The sequence below is a fragment of the Onychomys torridus genome, chromosome 5 (assembly GCF_903995425.1).
Source record: "Onychomys torridus chromosome 5, mOncTor1.1, whole genome shotgun sequence".
Classification (NCBI taxonomy): Eukaryota; Metazoa; Chordata; class Mammalia; order Rodentia; family Cricetidae; genus Onychomys; species Onychomys torridus.
Genome location: NC_050447.1, coordinates 110472536 through 110497104, shown reverse-complemented (window position 1 = coordinate 110497104; position 24569 = coordinate 110472536). Strand labels below are relative to the sequence as shown.

Genomic DNA, 24569 nt, shown 5'->3' with positions numbered 1-24569 from the left:
GAGAAAAGCCTAAGAGACTCCACCTGACACATGATCACTCTGGAAGCCAAAAGGGTCTGGGGAGAGCAGCCAAGGGATGCTGGTGATGCTGAGATGCATGTGATAGGTTCCTTGAAGCTCCAGATGACCCCAGACAGTCCTCAGAGGCCAATGCCACAAGGCACTGATGCATCTGCTGCTTCTTTCTCTCATGCTCACTGTCCTGCCTTCCTGAGTTGATTATCTGTCCGCTCTGGGGTAAATCCTGTCTTGGGCAGACCAGACAGGCTTGAGTCCTGCATCTTTGGGCTTCCTAAATCGGAGAAAGATGTAGTGAGATATTGTGGGGGTACTGAAAAGGATGCAGATGCTCAAAGGGGAAGGATGCTGCTGCCACAGTGGAGAAATAAACCAACTTGGACTAAAAATAGCATGAGGCAAGGCAGGGGGAGAAAATGGCCCACTATATTTAAAACAGCTAGGAGCAATGGTGGAAACCAGTCTCCCAGGAATATGGTTTGCTAAAGGGTGGGGCTGGGAGTTTGCCCACAATTATGCCCTAGTGGTACTTGCTACTCCCTCTGCATTCCATCCATCCGTGCAAAACAGCCGCCCTCCCACATCCTTAGTTCTACAGCAGGCTTGTAAAGGAGGTAAACCTGAGCTCCCCTTCCAGATACGGGAAACCAAGGCGAAATGATTGGTTGATCTGCCAAAGCCATAAGAGAAAATCTTGCTGAATTTGGGATTACACTTTGGGCTTCCCACCCTCTGTGGCTGAGGCTGTGACTGTGTCTGTGGCTGAGGCTGTGGCCTGGCCCCACCTTTTACTGGATCTGACTCTAGGGCAGATGGTTTGCTAGGTTCCTGGAAGGCAGAGGCTTGCATTTGTACGCCTTGCAGTGGACTGGGGCATTTCACAAGACAGGAGGAGAAAGCTGCAGTTGGCATGTCTGAGAAAGGGAGGGTAGAGGAGCTATGGGAGCAAGCTGCACAGGGGTGTGGTGGGTCGAGCACCTGCCTTCTCAATTTCCATGACTGGACTTGCCTCTGCCACAGAAGAGCCTGCGCCTCCATCATCAACAGCACAGGGCAGGGCTCAGTCTTGTCTAAATACTATTCTTTAAAACACCACTGTTTTCAATCAAATGCGAAAGATAATGAGAATAACAATACTAAAATTGCCCCCAATGGTAAGCTGCTGTTTTCTGTACATACTGGGGGAAACAGAGAAAATACAACTATCAAGACGATTTGTGCCCTCCCGCCCGTGAAACTCAGGGAACTAGACACAGGCAAGCCGCAGCCGGGGCCTCTGCTTCCCCTTAGGTTCTGTTTTTCTTTCAGTGCTCAGGGTGATAACCGGCACTGCATTTTGAGTGTGGGAAAAGTGGAGGGGCCACGGTGTCCTTGGCATGTATTAATGGCGTTTACGTGCATTACTAACCCCTTCTGACAGTCCCGTGAGACACGTACTGGAGTCATCCATCCTCTACAGATGAGCAAGCAGGAGTTTAGCAAGGTGAGGTGAGCTGAGTGTCACTGGGCAGCCCCACCCTAGCCGGTGCTATTTCCACCCCCATGGAGAAGCCTCCCTGGCTTCTTACAACACTGCTGTTTAGCTTCCTGCTTGGCTGACTCACCCAGCCTGTGAGCCCTGGAGAGTCAGTCCTAGGCATGATACTCTTAAATCACAGGTTTGTCTCTGATTCTTCCCCACTTCTATTAGGGATGGCTGGTTTTCTTCCCTTCCTAGAGTTTATCTCTGGGTAATTGTGATCTACTTGGTTGGAGGGAAGCTGAGAAGTAGAGGTAGAAGGCAAGAGGGAAGAAATTGGTGAACGTGAGTGCTCAGTCTACTGATGGTGAGGAGAATGCTTTCGTCTCAAGAATCCATACTGCTTTCAACCTGGACTTCTATGTGACGTCGCTGTAGCTGCTACTGGCCCTCTGGGAATATTAAAGCTCTGGGTACTGTTACCATAGATTTGGAAGAAAATCCCGAAGAGCATTCTGTAGCTCTCCATCTTTGAATTTGCACTCTTGTCTGTGGCTCCAAAATTCTGGGATCACTGTGGATCATTTTAACCAAGACCCACACCCTTAAAATCTCCAGGAAGCTCTTGATGGCTCATAGACAGCACTAGTGTTGGAAGGACATGAATAAAAATGATCTTGAAGTGATTCAACCGAGTTCCATTGTAAGGGGTTTAGGTACATTGTGCTCCATTTGTATTTCCCCTTTGAATATGCAGAAAGTAGTATATAATTAAAATTTTTCATACCAAGGTCTTACATGATTATTTTTTTGTGTGTGCATGTACATACATGGGTGTGTGGGGGGCACACCACAGAGCATGTTCAGAGGTCAGAGGACAACGTGCAGGAATTGCTCCTATCCTTCTACCACATGAGGCTAGGAATCAGATCCAGATCACCAGCTCGGGACAAGCAACTTTATCTGCTGAGCCATGGTCTCCAGTAAGGTGAAAAGGAGAATTCTAAGCACTAGGGGAGCTGTGTGACACCCCTGGCTTGTGATCAGCACTTTGCCTCCCATGCACCTTCAGGAAATAGCAGCATCTTATACAGATGGAGTTTTAGATTCCATGGAATGTGGTAGGATTTATGCCTTATGTTTCAATAGTTATCAATCTGTTTCTAATGTATTCATGGACAAATCTGGGAGCCATCTTGCCATTAAGCTATTTTTGAAATCTTGTGGAAAACTGCCAGTGGTTTTGCAAGCTAGCTAAGGAACACTCTTGCATGTAAGAGGGAATTGTCAGGGTATGTCTCTGGATATCTCTTCGGTAAAGCTACCATTATTCTAGAGTCAAAATAAGTACATAAACAAATAAATAAATAGGGAGGTGAAGAGAAAAACCAAAACGTCCCTATTATAAAATGTGGAATGTAAAGAATGACATCAGAATAGCTTTTTCTTGCTTTGCAAGCCAGGCTGTCCTGGAACTCAGTTCATGATCCTCCTGCACCAGCCTCCTGAGTGCTGGGGTGAGAGGCTTACACCTGGGTGCAGGGCTTTGTATGAATTTCAGAAGAACACTTGTTCCTGTACCTGGTCCATTCACCCACGTGTTGAGTGACTTGTGATTGGGAACCCACATTCCTTCAGTTCTCTTTATTTGTCCTATGAGTATCTTTATACATGTTCATTTTATCATTGGTGCTCCAGGTGTATGTATGTGCCTCAAATTTTCTTTTAGAAAAACACTGTTAGATCATAATGGTATTTCCATTGGACTTTCTTCCCACAAACCTCAGTTCCTATGTAGCTTAGGTCTGAGCTAAAGAAAACATCAGTACTTGCTGGCCTTAGGAACTTCAGTTTCTGTCACATTCCAGGGAACAACAAATGTTCCCTAAGAAAGGATCCAATCATTTGACTTGCACTATTATTTTGAGTATGACCACTGCCTTGTCACCTTTGTCTCTGGCTGGTAGCATTGTCTGGGCTTTGAGAAACCCACATTTAAGAAAGAAGGATGCGGAGTCACTCCAGTTTCTGGAAAATGGCATTAAAGCAGAGCTCTCCCTAAAAGGTGCTTTCCGACCTGGGATTTGGTGCCTGTGGGCTTCTTGTTCAAGTAACCTCTCTCCTGGTCTCTGTGACTTTTTTTTTTTTTTTTTGCTGAAGCCATGAACTTCAGGGTCACCCTCCATACCCCTGGGGCCTCACATCCTTCCTCCAGTCAATTCTCTCTGTTTTTCTGAAGTCTCTATAACTTCAAGGTCTGGGTCTTGCTGCCTCTGCTGTGTGCCTTGAAAAGAAAAGTGTCCATCAATCCTGTTTGGTTTTTTTTTTTTGTTGTTGTTGTTTTTTGTTTTCTCTTTTTCCTTTTTTCTGGCCTGGTGGCTCCAACATGTGGAATATTCTTCATCTATAAAGAAGAATGAAATTACATTATTTTTCAAGAAAATGGATGTAAGTGGAGACCAAAAAGTGGTACCAACTAAATTATGCTCAGAAAGACAGATTTTATAGCAATAGACACAATCATGAACACATATATTACATGAAGTAGAAGCCCAAAGCTGACTAGGTCAGGAAGGGGACCAGTGGGAGGGAGGAGTGGAGAGGCCGAGGAAGGCAGAGTGGTACATGGGGAACGCGGCCAAGGTTCATGACGTACTTTTATGGCAATGTCCCTGTGAAAGCCAGCACTATGTACTGTGGATACACACCAGGACCCCTTGCACAGCATCCGTTATCCTCGGCGTTAGATGGGGCTTCTTTGTGTCTTCAGTCTCTTCCACATCAGTTGTCTAGCCACTCTGGATGAGGCTCAGTTTCCCCAAATGTACAAAACTTTCCTGCTAGCACAGGGACTCTTTCCCCTGGCTCTTGAGGGGGGTCCTGGGAACACATCCACCCTGAGCCTCATTGTTCTAAGAGCACACATTCCACACCTACTTCAGAGTGCAAGGTGCATAAGGCCGGACCTGCACATGTGTTTGAAAGGAATCTGGTTTGCACCCGCATGGCTGGGCCTTTTAGAACTTTGGAGGTTTTACACAGGTGGTGCAGCTGGTCTGTTCCGGCTTCATGGAGCCTGTGAAGGCATTAGGAACAGGGCTGGGTGAAGGCAGACAAACTCTGACTTGGCTTTGGAAAATCATACAAGTTCCCACCCATGAGACTTCAGGGAGAGCCGGGCTATCACTCTGCAGGGCTTGCTAAGTGGCACACCTAGTTCACTTGCAAATGACTCCCGGGACTGGTTTAAGGTCATTCCCCTGGGTAACAGGTGTGAAATTGGTGTCTATCACCAGTGGCTTTTCCTTCTGTGGCTTCTGTGAGTTCCCACCTCCCTCCTGACCTGGGCAGGGCCCCCTTTCTACCTGCCAGCTGAAATGTTGTTTCATCCTTCCCTTAAACCTGTGGCTCCTGGTGACATGGAAGCCAACACTTCTTAGTGATGCTTATCCAAGCCAGCAGGTGACCTTTCTCTGATTACAATAAAAGGAAAGGCTTGCTCGGGAGGAGCCTGGAATTGGCCACCCCTAGGAGCTGAATTTGAGAAGCTGAACACCAGGGGTTCTCTGATATATTTTCATGCAGAGAGAAAAGGGTCTCTCTCAGCAATTCTTGGCTAAAGCAAAGAAGTCTTAGTAAGACTTAGCAAGTCTTAGCAAAGATGTGTAGGATGGGAGACAGATTCTAGGATGGGATACCTTTGATTCTGTGCTAGGGGAGGGATGCTGCCTCTGTGCATGGGTGCATTTGTGTGTGTATGTGTGTGCATATGTGCAAATCTCTCTCTCTCTCTCTCTCTCTCTCTCTGTCTCTCTCTGTGCAAATGTTTCTCTCTCTCTCTCTCTCTCTCTCTCTCTCTCTCTCTCTCTCTGTGTGTGTGTGTGTGTGTAGGTGCTAGTATTAGTGGCAATGGAATAGACTTAGGTCTTAAATGAGTGTCCAATGAGTTTTCAAATCAGCACTATAATTTGGATCATCTCTCAGTTTCCTACAAGATCTATTAAGGCATGAAATAAAACATTTGTAAAATAATAAAAGCACAAAATGGAAGCAAGAGTCTGGGAGGCCCAATATCGTCCACCTATTTTATAAAGAAATCAGAAAGTCTGGTCATGTAGCTTGGTGACAGCCCACTTGCCTAGCCTATGCAAAACCTGGGTGCATGTGCGCGCGCGCGCACACACACACACACACACACACACACACACACACACACACTCACACCTCTCCAGATAACCACATCCCAAAATCAATAGAACGTATTTTTCAGGTACACATCTCTATGGCATTTGGTAAATACCATGGTAGTAACTATTTCAGGTGGAGACCATAAATGTGCTCATATGAGAGGGCAGAGGTATGCTGAGGATCAGGGTACTTACACAGTCTGTAGCATTATGGCTGAGGACCTTCTGGGCACCATCCTATAACGCATAAGTCAACAGCAAGAGCCTTCGGATGTTATGTGTTGGGACCTTACTCCTGTCGGACTCCACACAAAGTAGCCTGACTTGCATTTGATCAAGAGGAAGCATCACATACACCTGAACTTCAACACAGTTTACAAAACACTGGTAGCAGTCTTCAGAAGTGTCAAGGTCAGGAGCAAAAAGGACCCAGCAACTTCAAGTTCAAGAGGACTTGAGAGATCCAGACAATAGATTCATTGTTTCACCCTGAGCCAGAAAAGGACACAGTAAAATTTGAATGAGGACTGAAGGTTAGGTAATATTAGGTAGATTGTTATTTTCTGATTTTGATCATTGCAGCATGCTTTTGTTGTAACTTAATGTTCAGGGAGCCTATAAAAGGTATATAGGGATTCTTTGTATTGTTACTGACATTTTTCTTTTCTGAGTCTGATTTTCAAAATTACAAGTACAATTATCTGGCTTCTAACTATCTGGCTTGAACATCATTTGGTGGCTAGTTTGCTCTGCCTCCTGACAGTTTGCCAGTCAGGACTGCCATCTCTAATTAACATGCAAGGAAATGAGGAAATGGAGTTTCCAGAGCTTCAACTGCTTTTCCAAGTCCCAAAGCCAAGGCCCTCTGGTGCTCCAGCTGCTTCCTTCCTGCAGTAGAGAAAGGAGACTGAGTATAGTCTAGACTTTCCTCAGCATTCTTCATGATATACTCAGAGGCTCCAAAGGACACAACGTACTTGACTTTTCACGGTCACTTCTAAGTGAGGTTAATTTGATCATGTGACACCCCTCCCCACCCGCCCCATCTCAGGCGATTAAACCTTGGATCAGGTCTGGACGCTTCGCTTTACCGTGACATGACTTCTCCAGACCTTCCCTGTCTGAGTTGCCCGGCAGCTGTTCTGAAGTGTTTCAGTTTGTGATAGCCATTTAGACTCCATCTTCCAGAAGGACGCTAACGCTGAGACCTGTGTTTGTGTGCACGAGACAGCTGGGTGCTGCCTCTGGGCAAGTACGTGGGTTGCACAGCTGAGGTCTTGGGAAAGTCACTCTCACAGAACTGATTATTCACCGCAGCATCCTTCCACCCGCTCCGCTTCCCGGAGTTGGGATCTGTGTTGTGGCTGGATGGGTGGTGCCCCTAGACACACCTTCCCACCAGCCCAGAGGAAGTCCGCAGTCTTCTCACTTTGCTTCCTGGACCGGACGTGTAGCTGCTGGGAAAATACTTGACAGTTAAGCCATGGCTGGGAGGGTTCGACAACTGGAAAGGCACAAACATCCTTGATCTGCAGGGTGAGGTTGGTTTCTGTTTGGGCTTGTGCTTTTGAAAGGAGGAAATAGTTTTCATAAGCATCAGATTAGATGCAGGAAATGTCCACAGGACAATGAGACGCTGAGGAGACGAGCTAAAGGATTTTGTCGTTGGTTCCTACCGCCATCTCCTGGCAGAGTTTGAGAACTACAGGGCATCGCGGGTAAACTGAGAAGGCTTGCTCCCCTCTCCCATCTTTCTACAAGTTTTTAAGAGCGTGAAAGGGAAATGGCAAGAACCATTTTTTCAGTTAGGGTATTTATCGGCGTCTTTCATTGGCCTTCGGTGATAAACGTGGGAATGATGACTGAAATGACACCGGGCTTACCTGGAGCGCTGGAGGGAAGAACTCCCCAGGGCGGCTTATTACACCTCTGCCTTAGCTGCTTTCAGGACAAAATACCCGACAAACCAATTTAGGGACGGAAGGCTTTATTCTCATTCATCTTGAGGGAAGAGTGCTGCATGGTAGGAAAGGCTTGGCGACAAGATCAGCTTTGGCTGGAGGCAACAGGAGCTGGAGGTACCTGGTGGCCTCTGTCCACAGTCAGGAGGCAGAGAGAGGAATGCTCAGTTGCCTCCCAGGCCCCCTTTCTTGTTTGTTTTTCAAGACCAGGTTTCTCTGGGTAACAGTCCTGGCTATCCTGGAACTCACTTTGTATATCAGGCTGGCCTCGAACTCACTGTTCATTACAGGATTCCAGTTCACGAGTTGGTGCTTCATACATTAAGGACGGTGGTTCTTACCTCTTCAGTTAAACGTCTCTGGAAACCCTCAACCATACTCTTGCAGGTGTCTTTCCTATGCACTTCCAAATCCAGGAAGAGTGACCATCACACCTGCTACTCTTCTACGTCCAAAGTAAGCGTTGGGCACAACCTGAATTTTTAAGACCCCTTTAAAAAGTGTAGGGAAATCTAGAAGTCATGTTGGAAAAATTAGTGCAAAAGCAAGGAATGTACTAGAAGCTACAACATAAAATGGTGTGTCTCTCTGGGTAGTGGTGACTCATGCCTTTAATTCCAGTACTTGAGAGGCAGAGGCAGCAGGATCTCTATGAGTTCAAGGCCAGCCTGGTCTACAGAGGGAGTTCCAGGACAGGCTCCAAAGTTACACAGAGAAACCCTGCCTTGAAAAACCAAACAAATAAATGAATGAATGAATAAACAAAAAATAAAATAATAAAATAAATGGTGTGTCTCTTTAGGCATGCCTAAATCAAGCAATGGAAATAATGTCAGATTTGGGACTGTTAATCCCACAGAGGTGAGGAGAAAGTCCACTGACCCAAATCATGGCCAAATTAATTAAATAAAGCAAGCTTTATTTGTGTACATGGGCTGTCTCCCCAAAAGGTGGGGTTCAAGAGATAAGCACTGGATATGAGGAAGGTAAGGTTTCTATAACTCAGGGGTAGGGAGTTTCCAAATGGGGGATTTAGTTGGGAAATAAGCAGGAGTCACAGAAGCAGAACATAAGTGTAACAAGTTGGTCATAACCACCTTCTGAAACAAAGGCATGGTTACAAGGTGGTCATGGCAATGTTGTCATAACAAGGTGGTCATAACAAGGTGGTCATAACAAGGTGGTCATAACAAAGTGGTCATAACAACCCTTTGAAACAGCAGGCCCTTCTAGAAACAGGCAGTACAGAACTATGTGTAGTTAAGAGTACAGATGGGGCATAGCCTAATCCTTGAGAAACAGACTTAATCATAAACAGGAGTAGCTTTCAAGCTCAAGCTGGAGGCAGGCTGGTTTATCCGGTCTACCTTTATCATTTGGTATTAGTTCTATACACTGGCCCATACTTACCCTCCAAGGAGGTAAATTCTGTTAGGGCCTATTAGTAGATCAGACATCTCATACACATACACTGGCAGACATGAAACAGCCTTTCCAGGTAGTTAGGTTTCCTTTGGGGAAGAAATTGTCTTTTCTATTAATGATGAAAGTGGTACAACGCAGAGAAGAAATTCTGAGCCATGTTAGAGATATGGACACAGCTCCTTGCTCTGCTTCTTCCTCACTTCCAACAAACCTCAGGTTCCTCTCACAAGGGCCACTATGGACTGACTATGTTCACAGAAGAGAGACATAAATGTCTGACTTGTGTGAGCCAGAGCTGAAGTTTTTATTTCAATACCAGTCTCTCCCAAATGGGGGGCTAAATCAAGGTAAATCACATCAAGTGAGAAGCTGAGAGCCAGTGATGAGGCTTATTGGTAGAGTAGCTTTCTTAGCCTAGCCTAGCCCTGGAAGAAATAAGAAAGAAATAGAAGAGCTGAATTATCCAGAACAATCACTTGGAGATGGTGTTGGCTACGCATGCATCACCACGAAGGTGCCAGGCTAGCAGACTCTCTCCTCTCCTGACAGAAAGGAGGCCTAGGAGAAAACAGCCCCACCCCCCACCTCAGCCTGGCTGAGAACATTGGCCCTGAAGGTTTCAGAGAGAGAGATGAAGGGAAGAAGGGAAAGAGCTTGATTTTAACTGTCAGTCAAGCCTGGAGAAAACCAGCTTTCCCTAAACCAATCCTTCTGGCAGTTCTCGGGGCTTGGGAACATAGTAAACACAGCCCTTTATGTGGCTCCTCAGTCACCCAGTACTGTGCTGTTTACTTGGCCTGTGGTTCAGGGAGGGGGGTTTTCTGAAAAGATCTGCTTATCCTTTGTGATGACTTTCAAAACATGAATTTACCCATCAAAGCATTTGGGTTGGGCTGGAGGTGCAAATCAGAGGTAGAGCACCCAGCATGCTCCAAAGCCCTGGAAAAGCAAAATGAAGTCAAGATGAAACCCCACCTGATTGTTGCTTGTGATATGTTCAGCCAATATATGTGTTTTCAGTGTGTCAACCTGGAGTTATCAAGCTCTCGAAGTCTATTGACTGGTTAACGACGTTGAGATGTTGAGAAGTGAGAAACAGTGTGGGCCAGGAGTCTGGATCTAGTCTTGTCTTTTCTGCAGCTCAGTTTCTTGTGTCACCTTAGGTGAGTTCTTAGTCTGTGAGACTGTTTTCTCATCTAGAGTATAGATTTGAGACTAGTCCCCGGGATGGGAGGCTGCTATGAAGATCAGGTCTGACAAGCACACCAGGCCTTGAGTGCTCAGTAGAGTAGGGGGCAGGCTGTAAGCGCACAGCAGCTCTGTAAGCATGCTGTGACTGCTGTTCACCCTCCAGCCATGTGCTGTCAACTACCAGCTTCCTGTGGCCACTGAGGCTGAAATGAGGTTAGACCAAAGTGACACGTACTATAATTATAAAACACTGGACAGGTGATAGACACCTGAGATCTCAGCATTTGGGAAATAGACCAGGAGAGCCGGGAGTTCAAGGCCATCCTTGTCTACAAAGCGAGGTGGAGGTCAGCCTGAACTATATGAGACCCTTCCACAAAACAAAACAAAAGCACAAGTGAAAAATACAAGGTATAAACTAGCTGTCGCAGTGTGAGCCTTTAATCCCAGCGCTTGTGAGGCAGAAGCAGGCAAAGCTCTGAGTTGGAGGCCAGCCTGCTCTAAAGGAGCAAGTTCTAGGTCAGCCCGAGTTACAGAGACCTTGGATTCTGTTTGTTTGTTTTTCCGAGACAGGGTTTCTCTGTGTAGCTTTGTGCCTTTCTTGGAACTCACTTGGTAGCCCAGGCTGGCCTCGAACTCACAGAAATCCACCTGCCTCTGCCTCCCGAGTGCTGGGATTAAAGGCTTGCGCTACCACCGCCCGGTGGATTCTGTTTTTTTAAGCTTTTATAAAAGAATGATTTATTTTTATTTTGTGTGTATGATTGTTTGCCTGCTTGTGTATATGTGAACTCTCTCTTTCTCTCTCTGTCTCTCTCTGTCTCTCTGTCTCTGTCTCTGTCTCTCTCTCTCTGTCTGTGTGTGTGTGTGTGTGTGTGTGTGTGTGTGTGTGTGTGTGTGTGTGTATGTGTGTGTGTGTATGTAGGGGGGTTGCCAGCAGAGGCCAGAAGAGACCATCAAATTCCCTGGAACTGAAGTTACAGACAGCTGTGAGTTGCTATGTGGGTACTGTGAACTAAACCTGGGTCCTTTGTGACAGTGCTCTTTAAGTGCTGAGACATCTCAGGCTATAGTTTGAAGTCTTGGTACAAAAACAAAAATGTGAAATCGCTTGCCAATACTTTACAAAAATATTGGTTGCATACTGAAATGATTATGCACCAAGTAACTGGGTTAAATAAAATGTATTTTGACATTTGGCATGTATTTAAAATCTTTGATTGACATCCTATTCATGGAGTGTGTCAATACATGTGCTCAGAGTGTGATGCCATGTCCATCACCTCAGGTAGTTATCACTTCATGGGATTGAGAATATTGAGAATATTCCACATCCTCCCTACTAGCTATTTTGTAACAGCCATTGTCTTCTCATCCATAGCTAACCTACTGTGCTATTCCTAGTATATAACATTAACATTAATTCTACCCATTTCTGCTTTTAAAAGCAGCTACCAGAAAATTACAACTTCTAAGCCTTGTGTTACCAGATTGTTGTTGGAGAAACACTGGCCCAGGCTGATGGATTAGAGGTGGCGGGAGGCATGGAAAGGGAGATTAAGGTGAGCCAGGAAATCACAATCCACTTTCCCAGTATCTTGTGGTTATCATGGAATCAGACAAAGGAGGCAGTGATTGTTTCCCAAGGGTGCTGTGGGCACTGATACAATGCAACCACATAGGTATTGCCTGAGGTCACTGTTTGGTCATTTCAGGGAGTGTTTCTTAATCCCAGGAGTTTAAAGACAGACTGAAGAGCTGATGGTTCAGACAGGGGTGCAGGATCCAAGGTGGGATCTCAGATGCAGAGTGGGCATATTGTTAAACCAAGAGTCATGGCAGGCTGTTATCTGAGGCCTATGGTTCTGGGGAGGACAGTTGCTTCCCCCAGGCACTGCTGGTACTCAGACTCAATTCTGTAGGTATCACCTGCCAACCTAGCATGTGCTAGCTCCTCTCTTAGAAGCTACAGAAAACATAATGTCTGCTTTCCTGGTGCTCACTGGCTAGTGTCAAAGGCAGGAAACTAAAAAGTTAGTTGCACTCAGTGACCACTGGCTAGAACAGAATGTGGCAGGAACTCTTGGCTGGGAAAAGAAATCCATTGGTGGAGGTAAAGAACAGCTTCCTAGAGAAGGTAAAGTCTCTCCTGAGACTTCTGGGGCAGTAGCTGGGGACAGAAAGGAAAGCACCTCCTGGGCAAGGGAGCCACTGGGGCTGGGGTTCCCAAGAGTATTGTGTGCTGGGAGTAGCACATGGCTCAGTGATACTGCTGAGGGAAAGAGAAGTGGCCAGAAACTGGAGAGAAAGGGAGATAAGTCAAACATGGGGGGTTGGGGGCACAAGGAGGAGGCACTTTACAGACCGTAAGCAGGGCAGTGACATGACTATGTTTGTGTTTTAGAAAGACCACTCTGATTTGATTGCAGGGTTTTGGTGAACTCAGTCCTGTGTCTGCTCCCGAAATGGTTACAAAATCTGGGCAGACTTGATGTCAGTCAGCCACGTGAGGACTCTGGAAAGTGAATAGTAACACATGGACCGGGAAGAGATGATTTGAAATATTGGAGAACCACCACCAGTATGTCTTCATTTATTCTCCTCTAGGACTTTTTCTGGGTTTAATTAGAGTGTCAACCCAGGAGGAGCATCTGGGGAGAGACCAATCCAGAAGTATGATGAGTGGGAAAGGTGTTCCTGATATTAAAAAAGAGTTGCAATCCTGTCCGAAAGAAATGCTGAGGTGGCAGTAGAGACAGTAATGACAACACTGGTTTATAGAAGCCCCAAGTCCTGAGGAAGGAGAAACATCTGCTGGGACAGGAGGAGCTGTGGTCCCCAGTGCACGGGAGGAACCCTCGTTGCTCTAAAACATTCCGATGTTATATGGCCTCAGGTATGTGCTTGCATGCAGCAAATATGTGCTGAAATGAGGTAATCATGATCCTGCATTTCCATCTGGAGACTGAACCCCAGGGGACTCTCACTGTGGCTGGGAAGAGGGGCGGGGCAACTCTGGGAAGCAGCTTCATAAAGCTGGGTATGAAGTCTTTGGTTCCTCATGCCTGGAGTTGAGTCTTCTCAGACTCCTGTAGACTTTGAGAAGCAAACTCTGGGCTAGACCATAGTCTGACCCACACTCACTGCTGGGTGACTGGGCACATGCAAACACCTTGGCCATTGAACTCTCATTGAAGTTGCTTGTAAATGGTATTGGCACTGAGATCACATCTGTGGAAGACTGGCCAGGACTTGCAGCCTAGATCCAATACTGTCCGCTGAACAAAGCAGTTTGCCTGTGGTGATGATGTGAAAGAAAATGGTCCCCAAAGGTGTTGGTAGGTGTGGTCTTGTTGGAGTAAATGTGTCACTGTGGAGGTGGGCTTTGATGATGTCTCATTTATGTTCAAGCCACACTCAGTGTTTCAGACCACTTCCTGTTGCCTGCATGTAAGACCCTCAGCTTCTTCTCTAGCACCATGTCTGCCTGCGTGCTGCCACATCCCATCATGATGATAATGGACTGAACCTCTGAAACTGTAAGCCAGCCATCCCAATTGAATGTTTTTCTTTTACAGTGTTGTGGTTATGGTGTCTCTTCACAGCAATAGACACTCTAACTAAGTCTATTGAAAGCATCATCATGTTCCAAAGGGTTTAAATAATATCTAGAGTCCTGTGGCATAGTCTCCAAAATAGTCATCATCCAACATTTGTTAATGCACAACTTTCCTATGGGGAAACTTGCAAGAAATGCTCAAGCAGTGATATCACAGAGTTGAATTATCCAACAAAGATTTTAGAGTTGTGATTAGAAAAATGCTCTCAGCAGTAAGGGCAAACTTTCCTGAAATGAATGGAAAGATCGTCTGAGTGAACAACGGAGATACTAAAAGGAAAAAAAAAAGACAACTGGGTATTTTAGGAGTGAAAAAAAAATGCTGAATGGATTCCATAGAAACAGAAGAAAGACCCCAACTCAGAAGAACACACACACACACACACACACACACACACACACACACACACACCCTAAAACAAAAATCCCAACCCTGTCAACCCAGTCACCCATCTCTGCAGAGTGCATATCTTGCAGTTTGTGCCTTAATGCAAAGAAGATGTTCATCTAGGCTGTGCAACTTGCTGTTCTGGGCAGAAGAGGAGAATTGCAGCTTGTTCACACAGAGAGACGATGGGTGAGTCATTGGGAAGAAGGAGGCGGGAAATCCTGTTGGGAGGAAGGTGGTTGCAGTTTTTTGTCTCTGTGCTTCAGGGTGGAGAGTGGCAGAGATTGGAGGGCTACTGCTGGCTTCCAACAGCTCTTGGTTGAAACTTGAGGGCTTTGGTGTGGTGGTATTGTGTTCCTCAAAATATTGTGCACCCTAATAAACTTGTCTGGGGTCAGAGAACAGAAAAGCCACAATATTAAGCATAGAGGTTAGGCGGTGGCACTCACACGTTTAATCCTAACATTCCCTCTGGATCTCTGTGAGTTCAAGGCCACATTGGAAATAGCCAGGCTTGGCGACACATACCTTTAATCCCAAGAAGTGAGCCCTTAATCCCAGGGAGTGATGGCAGAAAGTAGAAAGATACATAAGGCATGAAGACCAGAAACTAGAAGCATTTGACTGGTTAAGCTTTTAGGCTTTGAGCAGCACAGTTCAGCTGAGATCCATTTGGATGAGGACACAGAGGCTTTCAGTCTGAGGAAACAGGATCAGCTGAGGAACTGGTGAGGTGAGGTAGCTGTGGCTTGTTCTGTCTCTCTGATCTTCCAGTGTTTACCCCAATGCTTGGCTCTGGGTTTGTTTTTATTAATGAGACTCTTTAAGATTCATGCTACATCTGGTGCCCAACTTTCCTGGTTTGAATTCTCGAAAAAGCTACTTGCCTGTGGCCTCATGGGCCCCAGGTCAGATGCGAGCTACACTTTGCCGGTCATGGTGGAGCACGCTAGTTGGATTTACTGAAGAAGACAGAGGCAGGAGGATCCCGAGTTTGAGGCCAACCTAGGAGAAGCTTCGGCCGGGGACAAGCCAAAAACAGTGGTGGGACCATGGGGGCGGTGGCTGCTGCTCCAAGTTGCAGGCTCCTTCTCATTGTGTTGGTGACTGCAGTGATGCTGCTACCTGGGACAAAGGGTTTACTACTGCTTGTTCAGAGAAAAATTGCCAAGACCATCGTGTTACTAGAAAGCATCGGCAAAGGTCAGTTTGGTGAGACAAATGGTGGGGAGAAATAGCTGTGAAGATTTTCTCTTCTAGGGAAGAATATTCGTGGTTCTGAGAGACAGACATTTATCAGACTGTGATTGCTCCAAACCACAGAGGAGGCAAAAAAAAAAAAAAAAAAAAAAAAAAAATGTCTGCAGGGAACCATGACCACGCCTAACAGTGACTTTGAAATCTTCAAAAAGATGACAGGATCCTACAATGATGATTCCACATGGACTACGATAAAGCCATTAAACTGATTAACACTATGGAAAGATTGACTTTGGACTACAAACTACTCAGGACAATTTCGAGATGGCTAGCTGAGATGATCCAGCCTGACAGACTACTTGAGCAAGGACTTGTGACAAGTCCTGCACTTTCTCACTATACAGTGACTGGACAAATGATACAGGACTTGACAATTAACCCAAAAATTTTCTTTTCAGGATTCCCCTAAAGATGTCTTCACCCCCAGAAAGCAGGAAGTAATTTTAAGAAAATGATGCCCACATTCCCAAGAGGTGGGATGGGAGGCTTTTGGTCATTTAATGAGTTTTGGGTATTGTCATTGTTTATGACGGTTGGTTACAAGTTGTTAATTGTTAATGGTCAGGAAAAAAGCTAAGGATATTAGATTCAGAGTTTTGTTCAAAAAAAAAAAAAAAGAAAAAGAAAAAGAATATAGATATAAGGTAGATCACTGAATCTACTCTGAGAAAAAAGATAAAGAAATAATAAGATAAATGGATAGATAATTGAATCTACTCTAAAGAGAAAAGGGGGAAGATATAAAAATGACAAAAGGTAGATTACTGAATCTATTATGAAAAGAAAAAATACTTTTAAAAAGGAACTACTTGCCAGGCGGTGGTGGCACATGCCTTTAATCCCAGCACTTGGGAGGCAGAGGCAGGCAGATCTTTGTAAGTTCGAGGCCAGCCTGGTCTCCAAAGCGAGTTCCAGGAAAGGTACAAAGCTACACAGAGAAACGCTGTCTCGAAAACAAAACAATAAAAACAAACAAACAAACAAAAAACCCAAACAAACTACTTGTTTTAAATAGGATAAGTAATAATTTTTTTTTTGTCTGAGTTTATCAAATGTTACTGGACTGGACATTATTAATATATATATAGTGGAATTATTATCTGAATTTGTCAAATGTTAATGGACTAGACATTATTAATGTAATTCTTGACTGTATAAATTGTATATACTTATTGGATAGTTTTTCTTGTATTAGTTATAAGCTTTTTAAATTTTAGACAAAAAAGGGGAAATGTGGTTTTGTGTTCCCCAAAATATTGTGCACCCTAATAAATTTATCTAGGGTCAGAGAACAGACAGCCACTAGATACAGAGGCTAGAAAATGGTGGCACTCACGCCTTTAATCCTAGCATTCCAGAGACAGAAATCCCTCTGGATCTCTGTGAGTTCAAGGCCACACTGGAAACAGCCAGGCTTGGTGACACACACCTTTAATCTTAAGAAGTGAGCTTTTAATCCCAGGGAGTGATGGCAGAAAGAGAAAGATATGTAAGTCGTGAGGACCAGAAACTAGAAGCATTGGGCTGGTTAAGCTTTTAGGCTTCTGAGCAGCAGTTCAGCTGAGATTCATTCTGGATGAGGACTCAAGAGGTTTCCAGTCTGAGGAAACAGGATCAGCTGAGGAATTGTCGAGGTGAGGAAGCTGTGGCTTGTTCTGCTTCTCTGATCTTCCAGCATTGACCCCAATACTGGCCTCAGGTTTGATTTTATTAAAAAGACCTGTTAAGATTCATGCTACACCTTGGTGAGCTGATCATTAAATGCTGGTTCTGGATTGAACACTGTGGAATCTCAGGAGAGACAGTTATTAGATTAGAGCCCAGCAATGGAATTTGCTAAAAGGAACACAAAACCATGGAGGGCATGGACCATGCTTCCCCTGTTTACTGCTTATAACACGGGGCACTGTGGCGTACAAAGATTCATGCCAGTGTGGGGTGAACCAACATGGTGGCATGCCACAGTTGGATAGAGAGTGAGCCTTTTATAAAGTGCATTTATGTGTGTGTGTGTGTGTGTGTGTGTGTGTGTAGGTGCTACAGTGCATGTGTGCCACAGTGGGTGTTTGAAGGTCAGAGGGTAAGTTGTAAGAGTCATTTTTCTCCTTCAACAATGTGGGTCCCAGGGATTGAACTCAGGGTAGCAGGCTTGGAAACAAGTTCCTTAATCTTCTCAACCATCTTGCCAGCCCTGAGAATGAGTCTTTTTCTTTGATTTTTAAATTTTACTTATTTTTAGTGTGTAAGAGTCTTCTTGACACTTTCAAGCTGTTCTTGTTTCTCATGTGGCATAAATGTTGACTGAAAAAACAGAATCTGCCATGAAGCCAGGTATATGGTAAGATGAAGGGTCCTACTATAAAACCTGGGTCAAAGAATAGGTAGGTACTCAGGGCTCTACAGGTTAGCAAGAACTGAGAGAGGCTGTGTAAACTTTTGTTTACACAAATGTGTAACTCATGACCTGACCCCTCACCCGCCCCCACCAACTCAATAGGAGAACACCATGAAGATGGTCACAGGTTTAAGAGCCTCAGACTATATCCCTTAACTGACAGATCCAATAGGCAAGGCCTAGTTAACTATATATTAGTGCCAGGTAGACCAAGCCAAGCCCATATCCCTCATTTTACACCAGGAAGCTACAATATATGTGTACTAGATACTAGATCTTGTTGGGGTGGCCATGGGCCAATGGAAATTGAGGCAGAATTTCTCTCTAAATGAATTCCAGAGGCGCTGTTGCAGTGACTGTGTCTAACTGAGGTAGACAAGCAGACTGAATTGGTTCCGTGAACTGTCCTTCCACTAGAACTATAAAGAGGGAACTCAGAGGGAAATCCAGACCCTATAGACTCAATCAGACTGAGAGTATAAATTTGCAATCTACAGACACTCATACCATAAATGGAATGGCACAAGTGCATAACTCACGAACTCCTCCCTACACCCCCCCCCCCAACACTCAAGTGTTCTTTGCACGTTGGAGTTCGGTCTCAGTTTTATTTATCAAATAAGAAAGGTCTAGAGCTTCTGCATTTGAGAACTCGGACACCAAAAGCCTGAGCCTCTAGCTCCTTTTACATGAGGCGAGACTCTGCTTTTGGGATAATATATCTAGAAATTAAAGTTTCATACTTTTCCATGGAATAACTAGAACTCTAGGAAGGGACCTGTCAAACTCAGGAAGGGCCTACTCATAAGATGAGAATGCTGAGTTCATTTAGTTTCTTGAAAAATATTGCTAATGGTTGAAATGCTTAAAGAGATAGTTGATGTGATATATTTATTTATTATTTATTTTTTTGTTTTTCCAGACAAGGTTTCTCTGTGTAGTCCCTGGCTGTCCTCGAACTCTCTCTATAGACCAGGCTGGCCTCGAACTCACAGACCTCTGCCTGCCTCTGCCTCCTGAGTACGGGGATTAAAGGCATGCACCATCACTACCCTGGTGTAATTTAGTCCCAGAATCTGAGACCTAGCCAGTTAAAATACCAGCTAGGGTATCCTGTCCATGGCAAAGTTGGGACTTACACTTTTGCCATCAATTCCCATTTTATACAAGGATCCAGAGTTCCAGCCCCTACCCACCTTTGCAGGATTCCATGTGAGAAGCCGGCCCCCTGCTGGAATGCTGATAAGTGTTCACGGAGTCAGGACTTTCATTTCTCTTGCAGGGCAAACAGGACTTTTCCTGCTGGTCCAATTTTCAGAGACATGGATTTTGATTCCTCTTTTTTATTAAGCTCCAGTTGGGGAAAATCTGCTGGATCTGTACTTGGGTTAAATAAATGCTGACTTGGGCCTGGAGAGATGGCTCAGTGGTAAAAAGCACTTGTTGCTCTTCCAGAGGACCCAGGTTCAGTTCCTGTCATCCATGTGGCTGCTCACAACCATATGTAGTCCTACTAGGGAATCTGAGGCCCTCTTCTTGTCTCTGTAGGCACTGTGTGTGTGTGTGTGTGTGTGTACAGGCAAACACTCACACACATAAAGTTAATCTTAAGATTTTTAAAAATTTTAAAAGACTTTAGGTGCATTGTTTTTGAGTTAAATGCTAGGCCCCAATACTCTAGATACCTCAGAAAGGAGGAAGCAACCATATGTGTGTAGTTGGAGTTTTCCTGCCTGGCCCACAGTCAGGACAAATCTCTCTCACCCGCCAGGCCCATAGACACTCAGAACCAACCAAATAAACACACAGAAACTTACATTGTTTACAAACTGTATGGCTGTGGCAGGCTTCTTGTTATCTACTTTTTCTATCTTAAATTAACCCATTTCTATTAATCTATACTTTGCCATGTGGCTCATGGCTTACCAGTACCTTACATCTTGTCATGGTGGCGGCTGGCAGTGTCTTTATCCACTCAGCTTTCCACCTCCCACAATTCTCTTCTCTCTTGTCCTGCCTATACTTCCTGCCTGTCTACTGGCCAATCAGAACTTTATTTACACAGAGCGATGTCCACAGCACTTCCCCTTTTCTTTTTTTTTTTTAAAGGAAGGTTTTAACTTTTACATAGTACAATTACATATAACAAAACAATTATCAAGCAAGAATTACAGTTACAATATTAAAGAAGATATCCTATCATATTTGTGAGTCTAAGGTTTTATATCTAACTTATCTTTTATCATAACTGAGGAAATTATAACTATCTAGTCTTCAACCACATCAAAGACCTCAGAAGGATATACTATTACCTGAGAACTGGGAGAAGGATGTAAGCAACTTTCGGGAGTCTTGCAGGGTATACAGAGACAGCTGGCAGCCTGGACAGTCACCTAATGTTCCTTTGTAAAGTTGGGGCATTTGTCTTCAGCCCACAGGGCTAGAGTCTCTCGGTCACTTCTCTCAGTGTCCTGTAGAATGTCTGGCAGTTTCCTCTTCAAAGCAGGAACCTGAAGGACCATTTTGTCAAGCAAAGTTTAGTGGTCACCTTTCTATGGGTCCTGCATGTCCAGTCGATCAAGCAGTACACAAATGGCTACTTTTGCCAAGGTGAAGATAAGATACAAAGTGTCTTTAATGCCCATCCTCCTCTCTGAAGTAAATCGGTGTTGCCAGGAGCAGACATGTCTCACTGTCCAGAAAGTTTAAATTTTAAAAATATTTTAAATGCCATATGCTGTAGGTCTTTGAAGTATTTGAAGATTACCTATCTATCTGAAATATCTCTATGTATACCTAGAAAACTAACATGGCTACGAGTATGATTATCATAGATGATTAATTATTAATCTATTTTTAATTATCCATTACAATTTAAAATGAGCTATACAAACATAAGACCTTAAACTTTTGCCTTCTGAGTGCTGGGATTAAAGGCTTATTCCATCATGTCTGGCTGTCACTGTCCCTATTTAACAGATGAGGAAACAGAGCTCATGGATCCCACTGGTGGCAGAGTGAGGACTTGAACTGAGGTCCATGTGTACCCTACGGCTAAAGTCTCCCACCACAGTGGCTAGTTGCTTAGTGTTAAAGTCACATACATGAGCACAGACCTGCTAACATTCTCTCCCCGCAAATCAGCCCCCCACAGCTCCCTCTGGGGCAGAGAGTTGATAAAGCACAACTTTATGTTGATGTTTGATGTGGCCCTGCAGCCTCCCTGCCCCTTGCAGCTGTGAGCAAGCACAAAACAACCTCGAATTACAGCTTTGTTCCTTTCAGTGCCTTGTGACTTGTAGCACATAGGATAGAGGTCTCATAGTATGGAGCTTGCTCATCATGTCTTCCCACTCCCACGGCAATTCCAGGAAGCCTATAAAAGCCAGACTTCTCCTTTGTCCCTTCAGGACCCCACTGTTCTGTCTAGAGTGTAGTGTTCCAACTCTCTTAATGATCCTCCACCTTAAGGCTTCACCATGACTGCCTATTGGTACACCTGTAACTTTCCTAATGCTCTCCCAAGGTCTTATCGTTGATTGTCTATGGCCTAAGCTTTCATATAGCTTAGGTAATGCTGTAAGTAATTGGCTAACAAATGTTCATTATAAATACTGTCTACAATGTTCTCTACAAATTCCATTCTTGGACTGGAAAGATGGCTCAGTGGTTAAAAGCACCAGCTGCTCTTCCAGAGGACCCGGGTTCTATTCCCAGCACCCACATGGCAGCTCACAGCTGCCTGTAACTCCAGTCCCAGGAGATCCATCACTCTCACACCAATGCACATAAAATAAAAATAAAGTAATAATGCTACCTGTGTCTTAGCACCACTCTGAGTCAACTGGGGAGGCCCAAAATTTGATGTGCAGTCTCTTACAGTAGGGAAGACACAGTAGTTGGAGTGGATCTGATGGCTGCAGAAGTATGAGGCTGCTTGCTCACATCTGGGTAGATTGGGAAGCAAAAATAGGGCAAGAAGTAGGGGCAGGATATAACCTCAAGGTTCACCCACCAGTGACCTCATTCCCCCAGGTATGCCCCGCTTCTTAAAATCTTCAGAGACCCCTCCCCGCAACAGCTTTATCAGCTGGAGACCAAGTACACGAGTCTGGGTTGGTATATAAATCTTTTTCCTCAAGGGCAAAAAGACCAAGATATTGAAGTAAAGAACTTACTCACTCATCATCTAACCAGTAAGATTATAAAGATACAAATGGTAATTTTGGGCTCAATTTTGGAGTTCTAGTCCATGATGGATGGGTTGTGTTGCTTTGGAGCTTTGGTGAGGAGTACATTATGGTGGGAGTACATGATAAAGCAGATACACTGATTTCCAGCTGTGAAGTTAAAGTGAAAAGGGGCCTGGAGCCCACAGTTCCCTGAGACATGCTCCTGATGACCTAAAGGCCCCTGGCCTTTAGGAGGCTTTGCTTCTTAAAGTTGCCACCATACTTCTCAACAGCATCAGCAGCAGAGAAGGACCTGGGGTCCAGGCCTTTAACACATGGGTTTTGGGGGGACACACATGTACCAAACCAAAGCACATATTAAGGGAAAGCTATATTAGTGAGGAGAAAAAAAATCACATAGATACACTGGAAAGTGATGAAAGGCGTCTTAGAGTTCCAACTGAACAACTGCAACCACATGTACACTAGAGGGAAAAATTACTCCTTTTCATCTCCCATAATGCCCGGCCTGCCTGTCGCAGTGCCGGAGAGAGTAGACTGAGGTACTGGCCTTGCTGACTGGGAAACATCCAGTTAGTTTACATCTGAGCCATAGCCACCCAGATGACAGGCAGTCAGTGTCATAATGAGGCTAAGAACCATTCCCACCTCTCAGCAGCTATTTCTGGCTGTTAAGTAATTGTTAAACTGGCAGTTGCTACATTTGGTTCTTCAGGTCTTCAAGGTGTGTCTTTATTTGCAGGGAACAAATTGAATTAAAATATACACATACTTTCTTTCAAAGATCCTTTTGGCCTGGTTACAGTATTTCCATTTTGGGGGAACTTCAATTTATCTTTTGGGGAAGAGCATTTTACTTAAATACTTTGGAGTGCTAATTGACCCAGCCTATAACTCATGGAACATGTCACCTGACCCTTTGTCTAAGAAAGCTACTCATAGCATGTTTAGATAAAATAGTGATACATTTGTGTGTCAAGCTGAGAAGGGGCCAGTTGTGCTGGTCAGTTTCTTGTCAGTTGGACATAAGCCAGAGTCATCTGGGAAGAGGGAACCTCATTGAGAAATGCTTCTACCATAGAGGATTGGCCTGTGAGCAAGTCGGTGGGATAATTCTTGATTACTAATTGATGAATGAGGGCCCAGCACTCTGTGGGCAGTGCCACCTCTGGGCAGACGGTCCTGGTTGGATGGAACTGTAATTGAGTAAGCAGTGCTCTTCTTTGGCATCTGCTGACTTCCCTCAATGATGGACTGTGATGTGGAAGTGTAAACCAATAAACCCTTTCTTTCCCAAATTGCTTTGGGTCAGTGTTTTGTCACAGAGACAGAAGGTGTCTAGGACTGGTATCCTGAAATATGGCTAACACAATGTAAGAGGGGCAGCTTTCTGCTGTTGTGGGATATTTGATCACACTGTGAAGATGTATCTCTGTCCTCCTTTGCTTGCCTAAGGCACCTTCTGATTGGTTTAATAAAGAGCTGAATGGCCAATAGCTAGGCAGGAGAGGATAGGCAGGACTTCCAGGGAGAGAGAGGAACTGGGGGGGGGGGGTGGGGATGGGGGGCTGTGCAGGCTGCGGATGAGATGAGAGGCAGGGGAATTCACCAACAAGACTCTGAACTCTGAGGAAGTTGATGTACCGTACTGAGGAGAGGTAACAAGCCATGTGGCAGAACACAGATTAATATAAATGGGTTAATTTTAGTTTTAAGAGCTAGTTAGGAGCAAGCCTAAGCTAAGGTCAAAATTTCATGCTTAATAAGTCTCCGTTTTATTATTTGGAAGCCTGAGGTCCAAAGTAAGTCTGACTACAATCTACCATTGTTTGGTGCCATCATGGAGCGTAGGAGGGATAGGATAGGAAGGTGGTAGCAGAACACGAGGCATTACCTCCACCGGGGAGTGCCCATCCCAACACAATGATGATGATGACTGGTATCCCAAGCCAGTTCTAATGAGAACATGCACCATCCTTCAAATCTTGGATATCTCCCAAATGCGCATGTGTTAAAGTCGTGGGTCCAAGAGCAGTGCTGTTGGAAGGCAATGTCACATCAAGAAGTGGAGCCTAGTGGGGGAAAGGCAGGCCACTGGGGCTTTCCCTTGAGGAATTTGGGGATCTGGTCCTTTCCTGCCTTTCTTCTGCTTCCCAGCTGCCGTGAGGTGAGCAAGCTCTTTCGGTCATGCACCTCCCCTGCAGTGCACTGGGTCACCACAGAACCAGAGCAAGGGGACCAAGTGACCGTGGGCTGAAAACCCCCAAACTGTGAAGCAGATGAGCCTTTCCTCATTAGGTACATTTTCTCAGGCTGTTTGTTCTCAGAAAGCGACCAGCGCAGCATGCATCCGTTCATTTAACTCTCGTCCCATCTTTACAGGGCACGTATTTATCATGGTTACATTCCAGAGATACAGGTAGAGTCTTAGTGTGAAGACACAGATCATCTGCCCAGTGCGCAGCAGAGGAAG

General features: G+C 44.9%; 1 protein-coding gene across 1 annotated transcript in view; it reads right to left on the bottom strand.

The window, feature by feature from the left end:
* Window positions 1-20565: 20565 nt before the first annotated feature.
* Window positions 20566-24569, bottom strand: part of Ly86 (lymphocyte antigen 86) — a 73505-nt gene continuing 69501 nt past the window's right edge. Inside the window, exon 5 of the mRNA XM_036188317.1 lies at window positions 20566-20595. Coding sequence (XP_036044210.1) covers window positions 20593-20595 — 3 coding nt within the window. The 3' untranslated portion in view covers window positions 20566-20592. The remainder of the gene's footprint in view (window positions 20596-24569) is intronic.